The sequence below is a fragment of the Cyclopterus lumpus genome, chromosome 14 (genome assembly GCF_009769545.1).
Source record: "Cyclopterus lumpus isolate fCycLum1 chromosome 14, fCycLum1.pri, whole genome shotgun sequence".
Taxonomy (NCBI): Eukaryota; Metazoa; Chordata; class Actinopteri; order Perciformes; family Cyclopteridae; genus Cyclopterus; species Cyclopterus lumpus.
Window position 1 is genome coordinate 18,140,647 of NC_046979.1, and position 25,711 is coordinate 18,166,357.

Below are 25,711 nucleotides of genomic sequence, written 5' to 3' on the forward strand. Positions count from 1 at the left end.
TAAGCTACTCCATGTATACATTATACATAACAGTGTGGTTGAAACGATTCTGAAACTGAGACCGAAACGTCCGTATTCTGCGGCCTCACAAAAAGTAATGACTTCAATTTTAGATTTTCACAACTTCTAAAAAAAGGGAAACAAAACAACTCACCTCCGCGGATGTATTCATTGGCTCTCTCCCGCTCTCGCTCTCGCTCTCGCTCTCGCTCTCGCATTTCCCGCTCCCGTTCCCGATCCCTCTCCCTCTCCCGGTGCTCCCTTTCCCTTTCCTTTTCTCTCTCCTTCTCCTGCTGCTCGCGGTCACGCTGCTCCCGCTCCCTCTCTGCACTGGCAGCAGCTGCAGCAGCAAGGTGGGCTTGGTGGCCTGCGGACAACAACGACAGACATCATGCACACAGATTTAAACACACATTAAACTCAGCAGGATGGATCCGGCTTCCTTTACCAATCTGAACCAAAAGGCCTCGCAAAACATGTTCTGAATCTATCATAATCACGGTAATATTCTGTCTCAGGAATATTAGCGTATTTACAAATAAACCGTGCAACCCCTGTAAATGATCTATTGGGGAGCACAATTTCTGTAGGTAAAAGAGAAAAATCACTCTATTGCCGTGCAACAGTCAGACCATTTGAAATCCCTCCCAGTGTGATTGCATTACGGTTCTACTTGATCCACCACTGGACAAGCAGAACTGACCTTTGACACCTCAGGCCAGTGCAGGGCTGCACTCCTACAGAGGTGTGAGGAAACACGGCGATTGTGGCAGGGTAGATAAGGGAACACGTGTGGGGATGGGAAAGGGAGTCCTCACCTGGCGATATGGAGGTTGGGTTGAAAGCCCTAGAAGGGAAAGGGGGCTGAGCTCCAGGGAGGTAGGCCATGCGTTCCAAAGTGGGAGTACCTGTTCCCCCAGGGTGAGGCAACAGGATAGTTGGAGGCATCTGGGCTAGATCAATAATCCCTTTTACAGACAGAAGCAAAGGGCCAACGGTGAACAACAAGAACCGATCCATCAATTTCCTAATGTATGAACACCGTATACATTTAGCTCTAACCCATCACTCATCTGATCAGTAAGCAACAGGGCTGCAAAGGGAGCAGAATAGTGGTCAACTTGAAAGAGGCAACCAATCAGGAAATGGAGATTTGGATGACCGTACCCAATTGATAAATTAAGTATTGCAGCCCCAATACTAAGAGCAAATCAGCTAAATTTGACACGGTCATTTGCTTCTGGGCGTCTGGAAAAGGTAGCCACTACTTCACAAGCACACAGTCTGCATACTACAGCCCCTTCCTCCCATGGCCTCTCCCGACTGTTGTGGCAGGTGAGAGGGGGTCAGCTGGTGCAGGTCCGTACCTCGAGCACCGGCTGCGTAAGGGAGAGCAACGGGCTGTTCCCGTGGTGACAACCCTCGAGCCATGTCAGGTCGGATGACTTGCATCTGCTGGGAAGTGATATAATCATTGAGGATCGTCTGCCGCGTGTTCTCCATGGTGTACAGCTGGTAGGTGTTGTGGTAGCCTGTTGGAGACGGCTGCCTGGGGAACATGAACGCTGTAGCAGACGGCAGGAGGAAAAAAAAAAGCATAACAAAACATATGAACAGAAGGCTCACAGATACCGATCGCCACTGCTGACGTCAATAGCTGAAAAAGATCCTGGCAATGTACTGCCTATGAATTAGAGGGCCTTAGCTGCCTTTGTAAATTTACACAGAAACAAGGCTATTATTGCTCCGTTTGAAGTTATGGAAAAGGCTAGAAACACTGTACCAGGATCCAGCCCTCTGTGGAGGGTCATGGCCATGGCAGGATCGAGGTGTGGAGGCAGGTGGGGTCTGTACACTTCCCCAGGACCGACGGGCCGGTGGTGGGGGTCAAAGGGGCTGTGAGAGGCTACAGGGTGAGGGTCACCACCCAACACTGGGGACTTGGCTGGGACATTGTCCCTCTGTGTCGGGGTAATGGCGCTCTTTCTTTCATGACCGGCAGATTTCACAGAACTCATAACACCTTTGTAGAAGAGAGAAACACACAAGGCTCATCAAATGAGGGAATGCTTGGTTAAACAACAACTTAATATCATCTCCTGAAAGTATATGTCCCAGAAAAAGAAAAGGAAAACAGTAATAAATGTTTGCCCAATGCCCTCATTTTTCTGAATATGCTTATTCTAGCAAATAAAATGACCTGGTTTCGCAAGATAAATGCCCCAATACATTTTGTCTAGCTCTATAATTGTTGCATTTAGAGCCCTGTGCAAGTAATACATTTCTTCCATAGTTTGTGAATGAAATGACTTAATGTACCTTCTGGTCCACGTCCCAACATGGGTGATCCCCTGGACCCGGGATTGGTGCTGTAGTTGACGGGGGTCCTGCGAGCGTTGGGGTCCTCATACATGCTTGGGCTAAGTTGGGATTTGCTAGCCTCCTGGTGTGTGGAGCGCAGGACAGAGCCGGTGGAGTTGACCACAGTGTGGCGCACCGCCTTGCTTTCCTCGTATTTGGCACGTTCCATGGCCTCGAGCTGGGGCATGCTGTGGGGAAGCTTTGAGGGACTGGTGATTAGGGACTTGACGTTGTGCTTGATAGTAGACTGGTTGAGAGGGTGAATCTGGTAAATGAAAGCAACAGGTTAGTCATCAATTCATCCCCAATATCATAGGCTACTCCAGTATGCATATTTCTTCATTTAGCATATTCATCAAAAGGTAAAATACAGCCTCCATATAAAAGCCATTAACATGGTAATTTGTTCACTGAACAGATCTAAAGAATGGCAGTAGTAAATGCTGGTCTGCCGTACACAAATCAAATTGCCTTACCTGAGACATGGAGCCCTCCATAGCCCTCCTATCTGACAGGTCAGGGGTCTTGCAGAGGTCCTGGCCAGGCTGATCTTGTCTGGGGATTTCGTGAATGGAGCGTCCCATCTCTTTGATAGTATTGACTCCCTCATAGGGCTTTCCCTTGCCAATGCCCCCTTCGAAGGAGCGGATCGGTGGGCTCTCTCGCTTTATCTGTTTTCCATATTTCATGGCATCTTCATAGGTCTCCGCGGCGGTCCTCGGTGTTCCTGGAAAGATTTTGAAAAAGTATTACAGCCTTTTATCATAATTTGATGCTACTTGTAACCAAGATTGATTGATGGGACTGTGGCTAGCTTCGCAATGAGCTACCTTGCATGATAGATCCTGTGATCAATTGTCTTTCCTTTGGATCTCCATGTAGACCTTCTCTGGGCAAGGCTCTGCTGATCAACCCTGAGAAACAAAGAAGAGAAGAACAATCACTCTCCTGATCCAGAACAAATAAACCAGGACACATTGTGGATACACACACAAGCAGTAAGTACCCTCAAATGGAGCTCCTTCCCTGCCAGGGTGTCCCCTGCCCATGGGTCCCTCTATCATGTCGTAAGTGCGCTTCAGCTCGTGGGCGGTTCTGGGGCTACGGGTGTTTTCCCTGGGGTTCTTGATAGCTTTTGAATACAAAAAAAAAAAGAAGATGAATTTAGTGTGCCTGGTAGAGAAATACCAGTTATAATTATTGTCTGTATCACTCATCAAAGCACTTACCATCATACGAGAGTATGTGACCACTCTTGCCTTCATAGATGACATGACCTTTAGATAGCTGCTCTCCCCTCGACTTGTCTGGGTTGCTCAGGTCCTCTGTGGCCAACTTTGTGATGGTGCCCTTCAGGAGGTCCGCAGCGATGCTGGACTGGGGCAGGGCCGGTGTGCCCTGTTTTGGAGGGAAGAGCAAAGATATAACATAAAAACAGCAGAATCACATCTTAAATATTGGACCACTGAAAACGGTCACTTATCTATTTCGTCCATTTATTACCTGAGTGATAGATCCTCTCATTGTCAGCCCCTCGCCCACCTTTGCTTGGTTGCTTCTGCCGTCCTGTATGGATGAAACTGCGCCTCCTGAAGAGGTAACAGAGGGAAACAGGAGTTTAAGTAACACAATCTCAAATATTTTCATTTTCAAAAAATAGGTGACAGAAGTGATTGAGAATATGGACCACTAAAGAAAGCTCTTGCATTTGCAGTATTACAAACTGGGTGTCTTGGCAACATCCCTGGTAAAGTGATGCATTTTTCATCAACCAGCAGTAGTTGGTCTGCCAAAGAGAGTTTGTGTAGATAACACAACAGACTAGCTCTTCATCAACGCGCTCGTTTGTGAAGCATGTACTGGTTTTAGAGTCTCTGCAAGCGTTGCAAGTGACCTTTTACTATGGCCGAACAGATGCAGTTCAGGCTCAATGACGCCGCTTCACACAAATATTATTCTGTCCATTTATGCGTGGATGGATGAACTTTTTAGTCATCACAACAACTGCCAGATATCATGCGGGAGATTTTAAGTGTGCCATGAAATGAGCCATCTATTATTAATATGTTTGAGCTTGGAAAAAAATCCATTATTCAATAAAAGCTTGTTATGACACATTGAGATAAAACCTTACGGCCTTCAAAATATAGTAATCCCTCAGAGGTCTCGTTAAACTGGGCCGGGTTGGGACTTAATGTCTAAAGCTGCTGCAAGTCTACGCCTAGTAATGAGACAGTGTGTCCTACCAGGCTTGTTGTTAGGATCCTGCTGCCGAGGAAGACCCAGAGAGATTGAGCCCACTGTGCTCTTACTGCCCTCTGGCCCATAGACCGCGTGGGACGGCAGGTATGTGCCAGGAGTTCCCTGGAAAAGCAGAAACAAAGTTCACATTTTAAGGTCAGGTCAATGAGTTCATGTAAACAAAAAGTAATGCCAATAGATTCTTTTATATTGTAGTTATTCATTTACAAACTGAGGTACATTCTATGATAACAGCTAACAAAAAGTCTCGAGCGAGACAACACAACAACAACATGTAGCTGTTATGGTTCGGGGTTGAGGTCTGGTCACACTCTGCTCCACTACTGCATCCTTACAATGTTACAGCAATGGTAACAATGGAGGGTGTATGGTGCGTAACGGTGTCTGTTGTGAAAAACATCTCCATAAAATGACTTCATTCTAAGCACGTATGAATTTAATGATTACAAAGGTGTCCGATGGAGTTGATTGCATCCAGTGTTACTCATCAAAACACACTGTGCATCCTTGACTTTTAGCAAATGTATTGTATGCCTTTCATTTCACGGAGAATTTGCAGGAACATGTATCGCATCCCCCTCGAGCACACGTGTATACTCGCGTGTGTGCGTGCGAAAAACTAAACGGAGACCCACTCATTAAAATTAAAATGTAAAAAACTGCTCCATAGCACTACTAAAGGACTAAAGGTTAAAAAAAACAACACTCGACAAAGAACCTTGTGGAATTATGTCCTTGCTGTGGTGTGAATGTCAGTGGTGTGGGTCCTAAGAAGAGGATTGCTGTGTCCAACCGTACACATCCCCTTGGTGTCTTACCTGAGAGATGGAGCCCCCCTGGATGAAGGAGGGCTTGTCCGTGGGCTTGGTGGTTGGAATGAGTGGCGGAGGAGAAGGAATGTTGGGAGGTCGACTGGGTCTGCTGAACGTCACGCGGACTCCATCTGGCATACTCTGGACCAGCTGGTTGGCGGCAGGGTGGAGGACTGTTGGGAATGTGAACAAATTATCTGAGATGAATGCTTACTCGCCAACATTTGAGGATTAGATAAATACCTAAACCGGAAAGTATTACAAACTTTTTGCACACAAAAACGACTAATATCTGCTCACACAGTAATCGAGATCGGCCCACTAATTGCTTCTGCCTGCCAGACACCACAACTTCAACCAACGGGTTCCATTAAGCTCCATTTCCCATCAAAGTTTCCATGATAAAATATTGGTCATAAGTCAGCACTGAAGACCTCAGTTTTTTTAGTCTGTCCTCAACTTAAAGTATCCCCGGCCTGTGCCTGCTGTCTGTTTTACCGTCTCCTGGGAAAGCAGAGGAGACTAAATGGATCATTACAAACAAACACGAGACCTGGAGTAACCTCCATGCAGGGAGTGCTCCTCAAGCTCTGCACTCCTCAAAATCAAAAAAGGCAAATGGTCGTGTGAGAGCTCCTTCAGTGGGAATGGACAACGTCATCATCCTGCTGGCTCATACGGGGACAGACGAGAAAAACAAGCAGCCCCATGACAAATGTATGAGTCCTTGTTGGAGGGAGACGGCGTGTCAAACATTAACGCCACAGTTCCCCATCGGGGACAATCTAATTTACCCCAAATGGCAAACAAGGAAAGCTATTGTAGTTAAACTTAAAGTAAAAGTCAAAATGTCATTTCCACACCAACTACAGCTCTGGACATTTTCATTTAGGCACCCGAGTTTGGTGGCGATATTCACAACATAATAAATGGAAAATGAGATCAGGATTCATGGGGAATAAATGACTTGAGGTGATTGATAAACAAAAGTGGTACTTTGTCTCGTCTTCTTGAAAAGTGAAATCCTTTTAGGGTAACAACAAATTAAAGCTGGTGATGATGGCAGCATTGACAGGAGCTTATCCACACACCACCTCAACCTCTTTTTTAAAATCCAGAATGTTTGGGGGAAAGAAGCATGCTAATCTTTTCTCTGTGCACTAGTGAACAGACAACAATATCCGGCTCATGTATTGACATAATTACTGCCGTTATGAAATCACCAATGAAATGTTGTTGATAAACAAACCAAAACATGCTACACAGATAATGGAGCATTGTCATATGAAAATAGTAATATTCCTTGACAGAACTTATATTTCTCATGTCAGTGAACATTGACTAAACACATTCAGTACATGACCGCAATGTGGGTAGATACATCTTTGGACAAGAGACTTCTCTAGTGCTCAAGCACTTTAAAACACTGCCAAATCCCAACGTATGATAGGATTAGCTCTACAACAGTCCTCTGCTACACTTAAAAGAAAGTATAATATGCAAGAAAAAAAACATGTAGAAACAAATACAAAATTAATTCTCTCCATCATAATTTATGACCAACTAGTGTGCCCTCTGCCTGTATTTTGTCCTTTCTTCTTATTTTGCCGTGTTCCGAACATTCCTAAGCAGGGTGTGCGCCCGTTCAGGTTGTCAAATACTTTGTCACACACCTTTAGTGACTAATACGAAACATTTAGTGACTAATACGAAACAATCAGAAAATCACCAACGCCTCTCTCACCTCATTCCCTCTATAGCTTGTTCAACCATCGCTAAAAAGAGGCTGTGCTATAAGATATTGATATCAATCCAAGTCAAAGGGAAATATAAGAGGGGCTCAAACTTAAAGTATACTGCAACCTAAACTACAGAACATTGTATTGCCAACCGAGTGCAAAAGCTTCCTCCATTGTCAAACACAAGAGACTCAATGAGTCAGGAAAGCCTAGTTTGTTGATAGCAAGGGACGGGAAGAGGCAAAGAGGGAAGGAAAGAGGAGGTGAACATGTGTGCTTTTACCTGGTGGCACACTGTAGCGGGAGGCATTGGGGGCGTTGGGGTCAGGCTGGGGTAAGGCCTTGCTCAGCTCCCTGGGGGAGAGTCTGTAGGGAGAGCCTGGCCGACCAGAGTGGACCTCCTGGTCCAGAGCCAGCTTCATGTCATAAGGCATGTAGGGTAAGGGCTTACCTGCAGTACACAGGCATAAGGACAAAGGGAAGACAACCGCTATTAAAACAAGAACTCAATGACGGTGAGTATTGAGCTGACCTAGAAGGCACGGCCCTGTACAACCAACACCGCCAACTGGACACACACCCGCTGAAACTTTTAGAATAAATAGCTTTGGGTCAAAGCTCAGCTGCTCTTCTCTTCACAGCATCCTGACTAAAAGGTGCTAAAAGCTTTACAAAAAAAAAATCAAGCCGCGGTGTAGTCTGCCAAGTGACTTTACCACTCTCCCTTCTGAAGCTAACTGGCTTACCTATGCCTGACTGCTCAGAGGCAGCAAGCATCTTATTCTGACACGCTCAAAACATTCAACGTCAGAGAAACACCAGAGTCCCATTTTTCATCCAAAGGCATCAATGAGGATTTCACCTCTGAGTTTGCATTAAATGTAAAACAGCTAACATTTTTTGTCTTGGCTCCAGCTGAACCACATTACGACGGTCCAGATCACCCTCAAACGTGTGCCATTTATTAATCTGAACAAAAACGAATGAGGGCTACGAAATTCATTAGCTAAAAATAGTCCACAGCTAGCGGCAACAAGGCTGACGGAGCGATGAACAGGAAAAGGGAGCGATGAGGACAGAATGAGGATGTTTCTGTTCTCTTACCATCTCTGTCTATTACGGTGGGGCTGCGGGTGTTGAAGGGCTGTCTGCGCTCCAGGTCTCCCTGATCCTGCCTCTGCTTCTCCTCCTGGTGCGCAGAGTCGTGCACCGCTTTGATCTGGTGTTGCAACATGGCAAAGCCACTGATGGGCACACCGCTGGGGCCAAACGGACCGGGCACCTAGATAAATAAAAGGAGGGAAACTGTGTTTTTGTTCCATTGGACAGAGAGCACCAATGCATGCCCTGCCCCTGTGCCAGTCTGAATGGATAAATGTGAAGCTGTGACTAACCATAGGTGGGATGCTAGCAGCCCGCTGTTGCATCTGCTGGATGTTGAGTTGAGTTTGCTTGGGCGAGGACACCAGCACAGAGCCCGGAGGGTTGAGCAATGTTGGCTTGTCCATGGAGAACATTCTGCAGAGGCGCAAAGCATTTTTTATTTTATTTAATTTTTATATACATACATACATACCACTCAAACCATAAGCATATTATGTACACAAAACATGAAAACACACCTCGGTCTTTCAGGCTCTGCTTCCACATCCTCGTCAGCACTGCAGGTGGCGCTGGAGTCATTATCTGAGTGGAGTTCCCTGTGCCTCTCGCTATGATCTCCCTTTTCTCCTCTCTCCCTGATGTCAGGCTCCATCTTGATCTGAACCTCTCCGGTCTTCATGTCCACGTCCTGAGGTTCCGTTTTGGGATGCACCGAGCCGGCATAGGAAGCCATCTTGGCCTTTTCCTCCTGAGATCCAGTCTCACTTTCTGGGCTTTTCTCTTCCTTGACACAGAGTCCTCTGTATAAGGGCTCCAGGGCCTTTCCATTACTGGCCTGACCTTTGTCCTGGTCCGAGCATTGAGCATCTCCTGCAGCGCTGTCTGCCCTCTTGGAGTCGCCAGACTGCGAAGGGGAGGGAGCACTCTCTGTATCAGAGCTGTTGTCAGCACCTGAGGAAGCATTACAAAATTAATTAGTACAGGTAAAACAATGCATGGAACTGAAGAATTTAAAGCCAATTTGAATGTCTTCAAGACTCAAATCTACCGACTGTGGAGATTTATTATTGAGAAAAGGCCTTACTTAAAAGACCGATTGTATCAGGATTGCGAAACAAATTACTGAATTAATGATTAACCCAAGGGACCACAAAAAACAAAAGTGACGAACCGGTTCCATGTAATAATCCAAAAGGTTATCACGTCACACATTCCTTTATTCGCCATGTGTAACTTATCCATAGTCTCATTTTGTTTGGCACGCATGTAATTGCCAGTTCGTATTGTATCTAATCTATGACCACTCTGATAATTTAATGATCTTGCTTCATGCCATTTAAGTTTGCCTATGCTACATCCAAGTACGAGAAAACAGACTTTCAAAATACACTAATACATCTAATAGTCTGTTCTTTTACACTTGAGTTGAAGTATCTTAAATGCCAAACGCGTAGACAACAAGAGTCTGAACAAACTGCAATTTGTAAGGGATAAAAACATGAATCCATGTCTGAACAGCATACATCCTTAAGATAGCAACTGTTTGCTTATTAAAACTCTGCCTGCCTCTGTTGGTTTGCATATTGTCTACCGCTGCAGTTGTTGCCATGGTGATAGCAGTGCAGATGGTTTGTCTATACAAAAACAATTTGCAGATGAATTTTGAGCATCAACCCAAAATCAGAGAAAACGACAAACATTACAGTGTTGGTAGGAACACGTGAACAGCGCTGTACGAATGCCTCCTCCGGCTCTAGTCTGATGTACATAATGAGAGATCAACAGGCTGCTGATCACTAAGACCTCGAGAGCGCAGTTTGGGTTTCCATGGAACAAAGACAAATAAACATGACAGAAAACCATGTGACCTCCCGCTGTCGCCACTGCTATCATGTGAACTTGAGGCTGTTTAATAAATTACATACAAGTCTGCTGAGCCTTAAAACTACTATTACTTTGCTGATTTTCTTTTTTAGCAGCACTATTTAGTAATTCATCTTTTTTTATACGTTGCACGCTATCTTTTTCTTAGGGGTCTGCCTTTATTATGTAACGCCAGCAAAGATAAGGACCTCTGGAGAGCAGGGAGCGGTTAGACAGCCAGGCTTGCTGGATCAAACAAGTGGACCGGTACTTTGTGTTCAAAGAGCATCCTTTGTTGAGTCTTCAAAGCCAAGAATTGTTATGCAACAGGCGCCCATGTACTCAGAATTTGTTCATATCTTTTATCTCAACCTCTCCTCCTCTTGCTTCTTTTCATTTGATCCTTTTTTTTTTCTCTCATTAAAACTAGTCAGTAGAGAGCAAACCAAGTGCCATCCACACAAATGAAATCCTTACATGACACCCTCTTTACTTAACCCTGTATCCTTCACTCGGGTTGCCCTCAGTCAAATGGGTAGAAAAGTCTGAAACAAAATGTGCCTTGGCATGTGTGCATCTGCGTGTTTGATAAACACGTGCTTCCTATAATCCATCTCCCTGACCTTCACTGTCATCTGCGTTGTCGTCATCATCGTCATCATCAGGTGACGCCACGGCTAGACCTTCACCTTGAGACCTATCAGCACGAGCCCGCCGTGTGTCCTGGGAAACAGAAAGAGACGCATTTTGCATTGATGCATTACGGTTACAACGGTTCAATGACCAACCACAACAGATATCAAGTGGCTTACCTGCTTATGCTGCTGGAGCAGGTTGTCCAGGTTGTGACGTCTCTTGTAGTTGAAATAGAAATTCTTGCACTGTGCCTCGCTTTTGGTTCCCACCATTTTGGCAATGGCTGTCCAGTTTCGCCCGTGCTCAACTAGCCCTGGTGCAGGACAAACAGACAATTTAGCAGGAAAGACTTGCAGCCTTGAGACACTCTAAAGACTGCAAATGAATGAGAAGCGATTGTCAGGTGGCATAAGCTAATGCTCTATTAGACCAATTACAGTATTTGTATTCACTGTGTTTAAAGCCAAGCCATAAAGGCCTGATTTCTCATACCTTTCCAATGATGCGGTAATAGTGCCATTACTAGGATTCAAGAACAGTCTCTCGATTTAACACCGAGCTGTGCACACAATCAGCTTTGATGGTCTCGCTAAACTTTGAAACGACTCTGGCAAGCTGCAGTGAACTGGAAGACTGCCATTTACCTTTGACATTTAGGCTTCTCCTCTCTAAATCCTGTGACCCCTGTGACCTCCCCTCCCTCCCGGCCCTACTGAGACTAATGATACCGACAGCTTGACAAATCACCAGAGAGCTAAAACACAAACCCCCATTACTGCTCCAGTTAAATGAGGGAATGGGGGCACTGGAACCTTTTAGAGTGACTCATCTTCTTTAGAGCAACCTCAGACCGAAAGGGGCTTTAGCACATACTAAAGCGGTCTAGCAAAAATGATGTCCATGCAGCCTCCTTTTGACCTCGATGACATCTTCCTCTAGCCACCATAGAAATAAGCATAAAACGCTCTTGCACATAATGATCAGCAGGATCCTCCAAAGAAGGTACACTGTAAAGGTGCACCACGGTGTTTAATAGCATAGCACTGCACAAAACACATTCAATGAGAAATATTTCTCAAACGTCGTGGCACCCTTCACCTAATGTCTTGAGATGCATTTACACTTGGTTGCTCAAGCGTCCTATAAGTTACATTTGTTGCATGGCAAATGACAGTATGTGGAGACGATCACACTCCCTCAGTGCTGCCAGCTCCGACAAGATGCATGTTCCTTTCCACTCCTGGATCAGCATAAAACGTACCATAAATAACTAAAATATATTACCATAGCAACATGGCAATCTACCCGTTGCATCCTTGAAAAAGTTCGAGAGAGCCAAGAAGATGTTCTCATCTGTATTTTTGGTAGATACTTGACAAATATAATTATTCTAAATGTAATAAGGAATAACTTCCGAGGCCACCTCTGTGAAGCTCATAACATTATAGTTTAGGTTGTAAGAGAGGAATTACACACTTTCTTAACTGTAACTGTTGTATTACATCTGCTCTTCTTTGTCCAAATAATGTGCTTGCAGCAAGCAGCTACATCTGAAGCCTTAATATCTCCCAACTTCCTTGAATACCAGTATTTGACCATAATATCTGAGCTCAATAAGACAAGACGACCTTTGATCACACAAAAGGGAAGATGGACGTTGATCTCTTAGATTACTGAATTGCTTAAAGTAAAAACAAAACAACCCTTAACATTTCAATTTGCAGGTGAGAATTTACAGTCAGTACAACAACAAAAGGTCTTCTATTTCTTCCTCTTTCCGCCGTGAAAACTCTGATTTGACTGTCGCAGAGGCTTACGCAGATCAACAGGTTACAACATCTGAAGGGGGGGAACTGTGTTCAATGTGCTTGCACAACCAGCCTTTTGTGGCGGCTTTGGGATAAAAGTGATTTCTGGACATCCTTTGTCATCTGATTAGAGGAGATTGTGCAGGCCTCTTTAAAGTACACTAATCCACAGACATCTAGCATAAATGGCTGAATGCCTGTGGAGATCACAGCAGCAATGCATTTTTGTTAACAGGGAGGCAAGTCTCCAAGAGAGTCTTAATTAATCCACATTAATCCCTTTATGTACTCCCCCAGTCTATGTGTCTTGGTACTCAGGGAACCCTAAGTAAGGGCCTATACCAACAAAGCCAAGCAAAAAGGGGAAGAGGGGGCATACTTGAATGGCATATGACCTGACTAATGATTGCAGCGGTGCAGTCTGAGATCAGGCAGTGTGCAACAAACATTTTGAAGAATGTATAAGAGCAGAGTAACTTAAAACATTTTACAAAGTTTTAAAATGTGAATAATAGATAGTGATCTTTGGAAGAAGCCGCAACTGTCACGCTCCATTGCTTGATGGATGGCCTTAATAGATCACTTCTGAGAAGCCAGTGGAGCGGTACAGTGAGAAGAAAAGAAATAAAATCCCTAAAACCCTTCATGAGTGGCAGCTTCCAGTAAAGCACCAGCTTCTATGTGATCATTCCTGTGTGCATGTAAGAAACAGGCAACATCTGATTATATCACACACACACACACACACAGAGACAGAGACAGAGACAGAGAGCGAGAGCGAGAGCGAGAGACAGAGAGAGACAGAGAGAGAGAGAAAAAAAAGCAGAGGAGCCACAGCAACACAGAGAAAGAGACTAAGGACAGAAGAGATGATGCGGAAAAGAAATAAATTGAACCACTACCTTTTTTGGCGACCTCCATCTCCTCCTCGGTCCAGCGAGAAGTTTCTCCAGTTTCACCAGCACCAGCTAAATCGCAAAGAAAAAAAAAAAAAAAAAAAAGACACAGCCTAGTCAGCACTGGCAGAAAGAAAGAGAAAAACAGACAGAGCGAGAGGGACAGTCCTCTTTCGTCTGTCTCCTTCTCATGGCCACTAATCTAATAATCTGTTTACATTCAGGGGCTGCCGAGACCTGCTCCCTCTCTTTAGCTCGCTCTCCCACTCTCATTCTTCCCTCCCTAACTCTCTCCCCTTCCCCACAGCAAGCCCTCCTCTTCTCTAATCCACAAGGGGAGGGCCTTGGTCTGCTGATGTAGCACCAGAGAGTAAAGGAGTTGAGAGCCCTGCCTCCCTCTTTGGGAAATGGCCTTGGATGGAGACAAATAGACAGAACAGCCAGCGCAAAAACCCTCCCACCCCTTCTACTATGACACTGCGCATCGCACACAGTTCCACCCACACCCACACACACACACAAAATTCACAGAAGTGCACGGTGGGTGCGGTGGGGGCCGAGTGAACTCTAGCCCACTCTGCTCCACAGCACCGACTGATACTGTGTAAACATTTGGACTAATATAGCAGCAGATGTACGTACCCTTGACATCAACAGGAGTCCTTTCCCCCTTCCAACCTCAAAGATGAGGAGATCAATTCTCACTGTTCAGACCAAAGGTCCCCCCGGCCACACAGTCTGTTACACTTAGTTAAACAAATGTCTGCTGCACTATAGACTTCCTTTTCCGTACATGTTCTCCCCATGATAGTTTAGGCCCCTTAAGGGTGGTCATTAATCTCGGGGTTGTGCCAACAGACAGGGGTGTCTGCCTACAGTGTACACACACACGGCACCATTTCAACTGGTCAAGACTGACAGCTACCCTTTAGCACCTCGCCCACTTACTTCCAAGAAGCACCGTAGTCGCAGGGGTTACAACAGAGCAAGCAAACAGACACACAAAATCCACAATGCAGTCACTAAAAGGAGATTATGGTTGACTCAGTCCTATGTAAACTATGATACGCCCAGAAATGGGCCAGGAAAGGTCAGCGGGTTAAGGACGGACACACTGCAGATGGTTAGTTAATCACATTATAAGACAGACCTAGCATAGCTCAGACTGTTGGGAGCTCAACAGACAGCAGGGGGAGCAGGTGGTGGAGAACCAAAGCACAATTACAATACAATGAATTAATGATGCAGATTCCCGCCACAACAAGCTTAACACACAGGGACCTGGACACCTGAAAACCTGAGCTAGCATCGTCTCAGTGACAGACTTCCGAAGGGCGGAAGAGTGCAAACGCGTGACTGAGAACCATGACAACAGCTCAACCAGAGCAGCACATTGTCATGGTGATAGACAGATGATATAAAGCTTCCTGAGTGAAGTGACGCACGCGCAGGACAGAATCAGACTGAGTGCCTGAAACCCAACGTTCACATCTAGGCTGTAAACGGCATTAAGAGGGAGAAACTCTGATAAACTCTCTAAAGCTTGTTCTTCTGTGGCGGGTTACTATTCAATTCTCCACACTCAGACATACGAGATGCCAGAGCATGGAGAATGTTGATTGCATGAGCTGCTGCATGCTTTTTGGCATGTTTTATTAAGTCAATAAATGGCAAATGCTAAAATCCACTATATTCTAATTTAAATACAACACTGAATGCTTATTTAGTATGTTTATATTATTATTTATCTGGACAGTGCGCTAATGACATTAGAACGCAAACATGCCAACATAACGTTTTGCAGCTGAGCAATATGCCTTTTTTTGCGTCCGATTGCAATGATGCATGTGGTAAAGTATACAAGTTGCCTTTGTGATAAGATCACAACAACAAAAGTGGCAAAGAGAGAAAAAGAAAATGATTTTCAGCCACAGGCCCTAACCAACGAGGGGCAGAGGCATTCCTCAAAACTTCAGGCAAGGAATTTAAACCATATTTGAGATTTAATATCCCAGTATAAATGCACTTCAGTATCCATCAACTCTCTGAACACGCTGCAATAGTTCCACTGAAACTATGTGATGCTATTAGTGCTGAACTGTTTTTGCAACGAGGCTCATTTGCAATGAAATTGGCCAAATGTGTGCATATTACCATTCAATACATGCACAGGGGCACCGGACACTATTTGCTTGGCAGCACAGTTCGAGGTGCATTTCACCCTTCGAGGGAACTTTGGGAATTGCATGTTTTTTCTGGTCTTATTTGTATAGGTTCGTGCAATACTCTCGTGTATTTGCATTTGGTTAGTGACTCCCAAATTGGGAAAAACTCAAGTGACACTAGAAAACATTCAGTGCCTATTGAAAAAAAATAGAGTGAAAGCATTATATTAACATTCATATATTTATGTTTAGTGAACTTCATTTCCCTCAGTTCTGTGTCATTAAGTGTGTAGCCGTTTTCTAGGAAAAACTTTTCAACAACCTCGAGAGAGGATCGCCAAGACGATTCACCTTTATTAGCGTCCATGGAAGCTACTGGAGTCTGGGGCTTTGCAGGCTCCTTCATGGACTTTAGCATTGGATCAGATTTAGGGAGCTGCGGAGGATCTGGCAAGGTAGGCTCAGGGGCAGTGGGAGGAGCCTCCTCAGCAGCCACAGATGCAGCCTCATTGGCCATGGAGCGTGTGGTGATCCTTCCCTTACGTCGGCCCTGGCTGTTGGCAGTCTTCCTGCCACGCGGCGTGTTTTGCTCCTTTCCGTCCTCGTCCTCCCCACCGTCACACTTGTCTTTGTCCTTGCCAATGTCCCTGTGGTTTTGAACGGGGAAAAAAAAAAAAAAACACACACAGCTTTAGAGACTGTTGGTACGGCAAATATCTATTCCCTTTTGACTCGGCAATAACAGGCCCTTTAGGTAATCTGTTCTTTTCCTTTATGATTGAAAACACAAGAAAGGCAATTAGAAATCTTCTGTAGCCAAGCCAGACCAACTTATACACAAGTCAGCGAGTTGTGTAGTCTGTTGGCCACGTGCCAAAACAGACACTGCTATACCTTTCAAGTCAGACAAGTATCACTCCACCCAGGGCTGACAAAGCTCATTAAATAAATGATCAAAGTCCCATTATTTTTTTCCCCCCAGTTATAATTGGTGACTGATTGAATCTTGCAATATCATAAAATTGACGTTGTGATCCATTATAGTTGAATGTGAAGCCAGCTTTGTGAATCTTCCCCCTCGAGCTCGTCCCTATTCATAGGTCCAGGAAGGATTGCTTTACAAACAGCACAAGCTACAGTTGTGTCTCTTATTTATAGGCTGGGGGAATATAGTTGATATACACAACTGTAACCGTACAGGGTTGTTGGACCATCGAGGGTTATGTTAAATAAACATACAATGACTCGAATAATTAACTGACTGCACATCCTGAAATGCATTCCCCTTTTAATAAACCATTCCCAAAATGATCACAGTGTATGGAACCAAGTCAGACACCACATGGAGGGGAGCTTTAACTGCAGGGCCAAATGGACTATAGTGACAAAAGGAAAACTATCCACATCCTCACCTAGAATCCTCCTTATCATCTTTCTCTTCCTCGTCCTTCTTTTCCTCGTCCTCTTTTTTCTCGGATTTCTCAGTTTTTTCCTCTTCGATTTTTTCGTCTGACTTGTCTTCTTGTGAGGGACGAGTTATTTGCTAGAGACAAAACACAGGAGAAATATTTAGAAGTTTTTCCTTGAAACAAAAGAAATGTGTAGATTACTAAAAGTGATTTAGGATGCTGGGGGGGGGACATTAAAAAAACAAAGCAGAGAACACTTTTCAGTCCTTAAAAGATATGACGAGATGTAAAACCCGGCCTGTTATACATTAAAATGTTAATTCAAACGACTAGAAGCATTCACTTTTTCTAAAAAAAAAGGACCATATTTATGCATCTTCCACCGGTTGGAAACTTGACATTTGTACACACTTCCTGGTCCAGTTTTTCTGCAAGCAGCAGCAACTTCAAACGGTATAGCAGTGCCTGCATTGGCCCTGTGAGCCCGGTGGACCATCGACAACTGCACAACAGAAGATGAGCACGAGGAGTGTGCTTAAATATCAAGTTTGATTAGCAGACAGGCCGAGTCAGGTAAATAGCAGAAACGTATGCCGACTCACTGCTTTCAAGCCGCACAATTTCCTCCAAACTAATATAATAATACTGAATGATAACGTAATACGCCAAATATAACTAAAAGGCAAAACTAAGGACTGAAGTTACAAGAAAATCTGAGTCATACACTCGGTACAGATACGTTTAAGGCTCTGCCGTATGTTGATGATCTTCACATTGTCCAGCATCGGCAGAAACATAGAGGACACACCATTGTAACCATTGCACCAGTTATCAGTATGTTTCTTCATTAAAGACGCGCAGAGAACCCGTTTTTGCTCTCTCGACCCCATCTGTAAGAGTTTGATTGACGGATGGTTCATCCAATCACCCAGCAAGTGATTTCTGCAAGAGACGGCCCTTTTTCTAATGATGGCTCAGCGTGACAAACTATCTGGCTGGTCAGGTTATACAGTATAAACCTGGCTTTCACTATGCTGTTCTGTCTCCCACTGGGTACAATCTCCTGGGAAAATGAAGGCTTGATCATGGCGGCACAAAGAAATTGCTTCAACCGTTGCGCAACCAAACCGTGAACAGGACGTTTTGCTTTCCCCGGTAGCTCTTGTTAGTCATCTCCAGTTCCCAAATAATATCAATGTCATTTCTTTGCAATTACTGTTCCCAGTAGCAGAAGTGTCATATATATGCTCATTTACATATTAGTGTGTGAGTGTGTGTGTGCGTGTCTGACACCAACACACGTTAACTAGGAAACGTTAGAGTATACACGGCTAAAGGAATGTGGCCACATGACCACTGTGGTCTGTGCCATCAGACCTCAATGTGTCCTGGGTGCATTCTAACCCGCATGTTGTGGCTCCATGTTAATGCCAGGGCCAAAGTCTGAGTAGATCCCTCAAAAGAGAGATAAGGGCTTGACCATGACTCTTTTTTTTTTATTAAAAGGTGTCTCGTGTAGAAAAGAAGATCAACAAAGTGTTCCAAATGAAAATGGCCAGCGAGAACATCATTGAAAAGTGAATTTTAAAAACAGATTGAGGACAGAGCAACATTCTTTATCATCAGTGCTGGCGCGGTAACCACAGAATGCTTCCTCCTGCCTCTTCCATGAGAGCGCTGTGCTGGAACAAGTCTGGCTATGCCAAGCCAAACATCCCATGCTGGTACCAGATGGGGCCAAGGAATGTGCTCCACTCAATGGTAAAGGCAAAAGATATGGACAGAGGCAGAGCGAGGGAAGACTGGGGGTTCAAGTGAAGAAGAAAAAGAACAGGGTTATGGCCACCTGTCTATTTTACAATGCTGTGCTTCTGCACACGTGGAGTCTGCCTGCCATGTCACTGTAAAGTGTGAGAAAGAAGTGCTTGGCAATTCCACAAAAAAACGGTTAGGGCCAGTGCTCTTTAGGGCTTAGTACTAATCCTTAAATGCTTAGGAAGAGTAAATTACAGAGGTATATGTATACTACGTGTGTGACGATTGAAATAAAGTTATTTTTTGTGTGTGGCTGTTGCCAGCTCAAACCAAAGACCGCTAATAATCACATGAATTGTGCCCGCCAGAGTGGAGCTACATGACCAGCAAAAGTAAAATCTACAGTAATGGAAAGAAAACCGCATGTGGTGCTCCCACAGGTTTACCCCACATATACGGTTCTGTTCACAGCCATTCCTTTTATGTGCTTTGAACCAATTGGAGACGTAACAGGAAAATGTGATTCTCAGTTGAGGTCATCGCCTATTTATTTGTCAAGATTGCTGCTGACGAGCTACTTTTGCATTTACTTTTTGCTGCAGATCAGATTTATTAGATAAGCTTAGTGTGCTTTCTACAGTATTTCAAAAGTGTGTTCCCCCATATTTAGAATGCCGCATGCTAAAATAGCATGGGAATATTTACAGTAACTTTTGGGGTGCTGGTTCTACGGTGCCGCATAATGATGCAGCTCCAATGTGAAACACTTTAAGAGAAAACCTGCTGATTCAGAGCTCAGATTGCAGCTTGATGTATGCAGTGGCCATGTTAAACTTGGACTGGGACTTGAACTCTTGACTCATTTCCTGCCTCCAGTAGTCTGCAAAGCATGTTTTTTGGCAGTCGACAATTTCAGGGACTTGCAGGGTGGACCAGTCTGTTTTAGATCAGCTATCCTCTCCCGTACATGTCTTTCAGTGAGCCGCTGTGCTGGTTGGGCCCGGGAGCGCTCGTGTTTGCTTTGGAGGTGGTCAGAGAGCCATGGCATTCCTGCCTCTTCTCCCACACTGCTTAGAAAGAGCCTCTACACAGATGTTCTCCAAAAGTCAATGAGGCCCTGTGGTTCTGTGGTTCTTTCGCTGTTTTTAAATGAAGCTCTTTCCTGACCTGGCTTGAATATTTTAATTTCTCCCCTCTTTTGCTGATTCACAAGTGCTGTTTGATTTAGGAAATGACAGAGCCACAAGTCAATCTTCCCTTTCCTACCACACAACTTAGGCCACCAGAGGAATCTCTCACTCTTGCTTCGGGCGATTTCACTGCAAGAATAGGAAATTAAGAATCTACTAAATTATTACTATGAATCACCTCCATCATAGCAATTAATTACAGAAATTGCCTTCATCCGACTACAACTACAAAAACTATTTTTGTAACGGAATGAAAAGAACAGGAAGTAAGTATAAACAAATACATTTAACAGCAGCATTCAACCTTTTTTTGGATAAATTGCACCATCGAACTGACTGAACTCTCAAGCAATCGTGGACGATAATTCTTACCTTTTATTTTGACAGTACATTTTTTCCAAGAATTTGCCACAGTTACCCTGGTTACTGGGAGCTCTGTGAGGGAAAAACTGCTCAACGTCGGTGTTACAAACCACAGAAATCTACTTGACTGCGTGATACACTGAGCATACTGGCCATAATGTTAAAAAAAAAATTATATTTAAAAACAATAGCCAACCAGAAGATGACTACATTACGTTTCCAAGAGAAGATATTAGTCTACTTTCTTCTATAAGCTCTACTTTGCCAACCAGAACAATAATATTACCTCAGGAACATCGTCATGAATGAAACATTTTACAGTTTCAAAACACTATCGGCTAAATTGAGTACAACTACTAAAAGGTTGCACTGACGACTGCACATTTCTCACACCTTTCTTGATAAATGCTGATGTTCCATTAATCTTGCATTTTGGCATTTTACCACAAACATCCTCTGGACTTTTGATCCTCTGATGAATGTGTTGCGTTAGCAAGTTCAACAGCTACACATGGCCTGTAGCGCAGGGTTTTGTTGAACATCAGATCAAATTGAAGGGATACGTGTAGTAAAACTGGATTTTTTATTTATTTTGCAGCATTGCAATGGAAGCTGTAATTCGTGCCTCCATAATGTGACAATGTTTTTAACAACCACTTCTCTAAAATATGATAAAAGGGCATTGTGGTGAACCAGTGCTCTACGACAACTACCACATCACTGCAACTTTACGCTGTGTAAACTGCCAAACAGAATGGAATAAAAAACTATTTTGTTTTCATAATGAAGGCCTGGGACGTCACTTAAGTAAATGTGAAAGTTACAGCATCAAGTTACATATAACATGTAATACCAATTAAATAAGGAAATAAAATGCCACACTGAACTGCAGCTTGTCCTATATCTCAGGTGGCCAAACTACGGCCCGCTGCCTGATTTTACATGGCCCACAGTAAATATTAAAATTATTATTATTTGCATATGGCTTGAACATATTTCCAATGAACTGCTCTGTATGGACATTGCACATCCTAGAATACACACTAGATGTCGACTACATTTTATTATCTGAACCTCTTGGCAGATTTTTACCATTTCTACCTTATTCTGTTTGTTAAATATTAAAATAAGATGTATGTCATACATTTACATTCTAAACCGTTAAGAGGGCACTTGGACATTGAAGAAAAACAAATATGGATATTTGGCAATTTCTGTCTGTTTTAACTTGACTTATTTTCTACATCAAAACATTTCACATAGGCACTTCAATTTAAAATAAAATATAAGGTCAACAGATACAGAAATACTGTTTGTAATATGTGGGCATCAATAAATGACTGCAATGTCACACATTAAAATGTTTAGTAGTGTAATTACTTTGTTGGAAAATTCATGATACATTTAAAAGCTTTCTGGTATGGAAACACCGGTTTTCTTGCTGTGTAACTGGTTGGCCAAACAATAGTAAATGCGTCGTTTTCAGTGGCTCCTTAGATTTTTCAGTATTTGGCCCATAAGCGTAACAGTTTGGCCACCTCTGTCCGAAATAGACCTGCATATAAACAGTAGTAAAACCAAAGCTGCACAAACAAACAATTGTTGAAAATGTTCCCTCACCGAGGAAAACTTTTTTTTTTTTTAATAGACAAATCAGCGATTTGATGCCATTTTCTTTTGTTTGTACCAGAGCAATTTGAGCGAGAAAACCCTCAGATGTGACCAGGTAGTCATGGTGCAACTTCACCAATCAAGTGGTAGCTTAGCTAACACAGTGGGGGGGTGTAGCCTGTGTAGGTTTCCACAAGAGTATATAATGGGAGATGACTGTTGTCATTTGTGTGTGATCACAAGCGAGTGAGAAGATTGTGCAGTTATATAGACTCAGCTGACATGGAGGGGGGGGGCATACTTCCCTGTTTGAAGCATTTTCTCAAGGAATTTTATGACGCTACCAGCGCCAATTTGCACTATAACATATATTAAAAATTGTACATACATGTTCTTCTCTCAGAAGTCCCTTCCACATAGCATAAACACGTACACACGCAGACCACATAGTTTTTAATGTGGTCTGCATGTGTACGTGTTTTAGTTTAATTAAGTCTCCACGTGTTCTCGGAAAAACTACCCTAAAATAACTGCGTTTGACTGCCCACGAGCCTCAAGTAAATATGTAGTTTAAGAAGTGAACTGCAACGGAGCAACAGAGCAACAGAAAATACGACACAGGAGAATAAAAAATAAAAAAAAGAAAAGAATAAGAAGCAAGACGATCCGGAACAAGGGGAAACAAACGGAGTGTGGAATCGGCTAAAGAGCAAAACACTGTGGTTTCAAAGCTAGAGACATACCTGCAAGCTCATTTGCTGGTCATAAAACCCCCTTTGCTGCGCTGCGAGCCACAGCTTACTGGTGTTGTAAATGTGAGTTTACCCTCCAGTACTTCCATAGCGGCTGTAACGGTAGCAGTCGAGGGGCAGGACAGCACCATAGCAGAGCTCCTTAGAAGGGCTGCCGGGCCACGGCACCGCCACACATATTCCGGGAAAGCGTGTCATCAGGCCGCTTAAGCCGCCCAAAGAATTGTCCATCTCACATGCACGCACTAATCTATGCAGGGTCACTCAAGGTAATCCCTGCCGAGCACTCCTCTTTGATTGGCACTCGCAGCAGCACAGAGAGTTTTTGGGCCTGTCAGATGGCCGGGCTGTACCAACTCCGCTCTATTAGAGAGGGGTGACTATCTCGCTCTCGCTCTCAAGAGAAGAAAGAGGAAATGGAAAGCCGGAGAAAAGAAAAAAAAACAATAGCGCGCGCATACACACACACACACACACACAGCGTATAAACTGCCAGCGCTGACTGTCTCGCGCAGGTTTTTTTCTCTCTCAGTTTCACTCGCTCGCCCTACATTCCTCCGCTCGTGCACACTCTGTCCTCTTCCCTCTCTCTCATGACTCGCAATGCATTTGTTAAGGCACACCAGTAGCTTGGAAATCAACTACATCCGGATGTGTTTCAACGCGAAGACCACGGCACCAAACACACAGCATTCAATACATTCTCAACAACCACAAGTTGGTTTGGAAAACAACAACATCGGAGCCATTTATTAATCTCAGGCCATTTGACACACTTTTAAATTAAAATGTTACATTTAATGACTACTAAACAATGTTACATATGTTGAACTGGATTGTATGTGAACGTCAACAACCTCATATTCAGTGTTCAAAAGTCAAACAAGTATTGGACCAACGATCCCCTTTCTGATTATCTCACTGAGATAGATGATGGTATGACTTCCTAAGAACGGCAAAAACCCTCGCGGTTTTACAAACTGTGTTACCGGACAACAAACACTGTAAACCCAAAAAGCATTGATCCACCATTTGAATAGACAGACTAAAAAAACCCACAGAAACACCTCCTCCAAATTAAAGACACAGTCTACAACGGTATTACACAGCACATGAGCTCAACACCACAAGAGACAGAATGTCCTGTACAAGGTCTGTGGTATTAGTGAAGTGTGGAAAAAGCCCAGCAAGGACTAAAAAAAACATCCAACAGAATGAGTGATATCAATATTTAATGTCAGCCAAGACGGGGTTGTGAGATGGTGCATCTTTTTCTACTGGATTTTGGTGCAAGACAACATTTACATGAAGCAGCACTCTGGGCACAACTACACATGTCTACAGCAGTCATTTCGTAGTTTTTATTTTACCCGTGGCATTTACAAAGTTCACATTCCAGGTTTGACAGAAATTTCACACAAAGGCTTTAGGAAAATGTGGCTCCAGTTTGTCTCTATACTGGACACTGTGACAAATCTTTATGGAGACACGTGCAGCGGAGACAGCTGGAGCATGCTAACAGATGTTCACATCTTAAAATGAATCTTGCTCCTTCATATGTGTCACAGTATCGAGCATAGAGACGAACGGGAGCGACTTGCTTAAAAGCCTCGGCGTGCAATAATTGTTTTAGATGGAGAAAATGATCAGCTTTGTTGCTAATTAATCCTCGGGTACAGCGCGGCCATTTCAGGACGTCTCAAACTCAAACTGTACATCAGAAGACTTGGTTCAACTGTCAGCCCGTTTGCATATCGTGTCTTTGATCTGACAACTGACAAAAGAGCAAGTCTGTAGCCATATCACAATAATCTAAGGGTTCCAAGAAAAGTAGGGGAGTGTTTCCTGTTTCACTCACTCTGCCCCATGAACACTGCCAGCTAATCCTTAAGGGGTGTGGCACTCGTGAAATATTTGTGGTTGACGTATATCTGTCATACGCTAATGCATCTAGCAAACCCATCCCATCCATCCATTTTCAATACCGCTTATCCTCATTAGGCCTATCCCAGCTGACATAGGGCGAAGGCAGGGGACACCCTGGACAGGCCGCCAGTCCATCGAGGGCACATGTAGGGACATACAACCATTCACTCTCACATTCACACCTATGGGCAATTTAGAGATCAATTAACCTGCAGCATGTCTTTGGACTGTGGGAGGAAGCCGGAGAGCCCGGAGAGAACCCACGCTGCCACGGGGAGAACATGCAAACTCCACACAGAAGGACCGCTCCGACCGGGAATTGAACCCGCGGCCCTCTTGCTGTGAGGCGACAGTGCTAGCCACTACACCACCGTGCAGCCCATCTAGCAAACCACAGAGGATATTTCAGAAAGTCTCGGGCTCACCTGGTTCCTTCCTCTCCGTCTTCCATAGTTTCGCCTCACCAGCGTCTTGTAGTTGTGGTTCTTCTTGGTCAAGTAGTAGTGAAGGACACAGTCAGCCACACACTGAAACAAGAGACGGCATGTTATTAAACATGTAACGCTGAAACCGGAGGCAACATGGCAAAGTCTGTCATGATCAAGATGGCAAATTTAAAGTTGATATCTGCGTGACGTGTGAAGGGTTATATGGACCCATGGAGCGCAGAGTTTAATGTACAGTACATGTTCATATTGAACAAAAGAAAAAACAATTCCCCATCTTGTACACAATAGACCATAATAAGTGGGGATCTGTCTAAAAGGTCACTTAATCATAATTACAGCCTGTAGGACTCAATTACAACTTTGAAATATAAAGTTTATTTTTGTCATGAAACGCATCACAAAAACCCTTTTACAGTTAATAAACAACGATGACGCACAGCAGTGTGCACACGTGTATTTCGAAGTAGCTTCTCAAGCTTTGCCAGGGTATTGATCACTAAAGATCGCACATGGAGCGTAAACCAGTTCACTTTCTGGATATGTGCGCTATTACTGACTGTACAGATTATAAAGCCCTCTGAGGCAAATTTGTAATTTGTGATTATACTGA

The 25,711-nt window shown here is 43.9% G+C and overlaps 1 protein-coding gene across 6 annotated transcripts in view; it reads right to left on the bottom strand.

Annotated features, from left to right (window-relative positions):
• The window catches only part of ncor1 (nuclear receptor corepressor 1), a 48,165-nt gene that overhangs the window by 6,511 nt on the left and 15,943 nt on the right, over positions 1 to 25,711 (bottom strand). For 2 of the 6 annotated variants that reach the window (XM_034549709.1, XM_034549708.1), the window contains exons 14-35: positions 25,078 to 25,179; positions 17,059 to 17,189; positions 15,998 to 16,293; positions 13,488 to 13,553; positions 10,954 to 11,090; positions 10,765 to 10,864; positions 8,797 to 9,229; positions 8,569 to 8,692; positions 8,279 to 8,456; positions 7,458 to 7,625; positions 5,442 to 5,608; positions 4,608 to 4,725; positions 3,865 to 3,950; positions 3,591 to 3,759; positions 3,368 to 3,493; positions 3,192 to 3,275; positions 2,838 to 3,088; positions 2,320 to 2,626; positions 1,784 to 2,023; positions 1,368 to 1,565; positions 819 to 968; positions 155 to 367 (exon numbers count right to left, since the gene is read on the bottom strand). In XM_034549709.1, the coding sequence (XP_034405600.1) occupies positions 155 to 367; positions 819 to 968; positions 1,368 to 1,565; positions 1,784 to 2,023; positions 2,320 to 2,626; positions 2,838 to 3,088; positions 3,192 to 3,275; positions 3,368 to 3,493; positions 3,591 to 3,759; positions 3,865 to 3,950; positions 4,608 to 4,725; positions 5,442 to 5,608; positions 7,458 to 7,625; positions 8,279 to 8,456; positions 8,569 to 8,692; positions 8,797 to 9,229; positions 10,765 to 10,864; positions 10,954 to 11,090; positions 13,488 to 13,553; positions 15,998 to 16,293; positions 17,059 to 17,189; positions 25,078 to 25,179 (3,844 nt within the window). Of the gene's footprint in view, positions 1 to 154; positions 368 to 818; positions 969 to 1,367; positions 1,566 to 1,783; positions 2,024 to 2,319; positions 2,627 to 2,837; positions 3,089 to 3,191; positions 3,276 to 3,367; positions 3,494 to 3,590; positions 3,760 to 3,864; positions 3,951 to 4,607; positions 4,726 to 5,441; positions 5,609 to 7,457; positions 7,626 to 8,278; positions 8,457 to 8,568; positions 8,693 to 8,796; positions 9,230 to 10,764; positions 10,865 to 10,953; positions 11,091 to 13,487; positions 13,554 to 15,997; positions 16,294 to 17,058; positions 17,190 to 22,717; positions 23,038 to 25,077; positions 25,180 to 25,711 lie in introns of those variants that run through there. The other 4 variants (XM_034549714.1, XM_034549713.1, XM_034549710.1 and 1 more) reach the window with 4 other exon arrangements.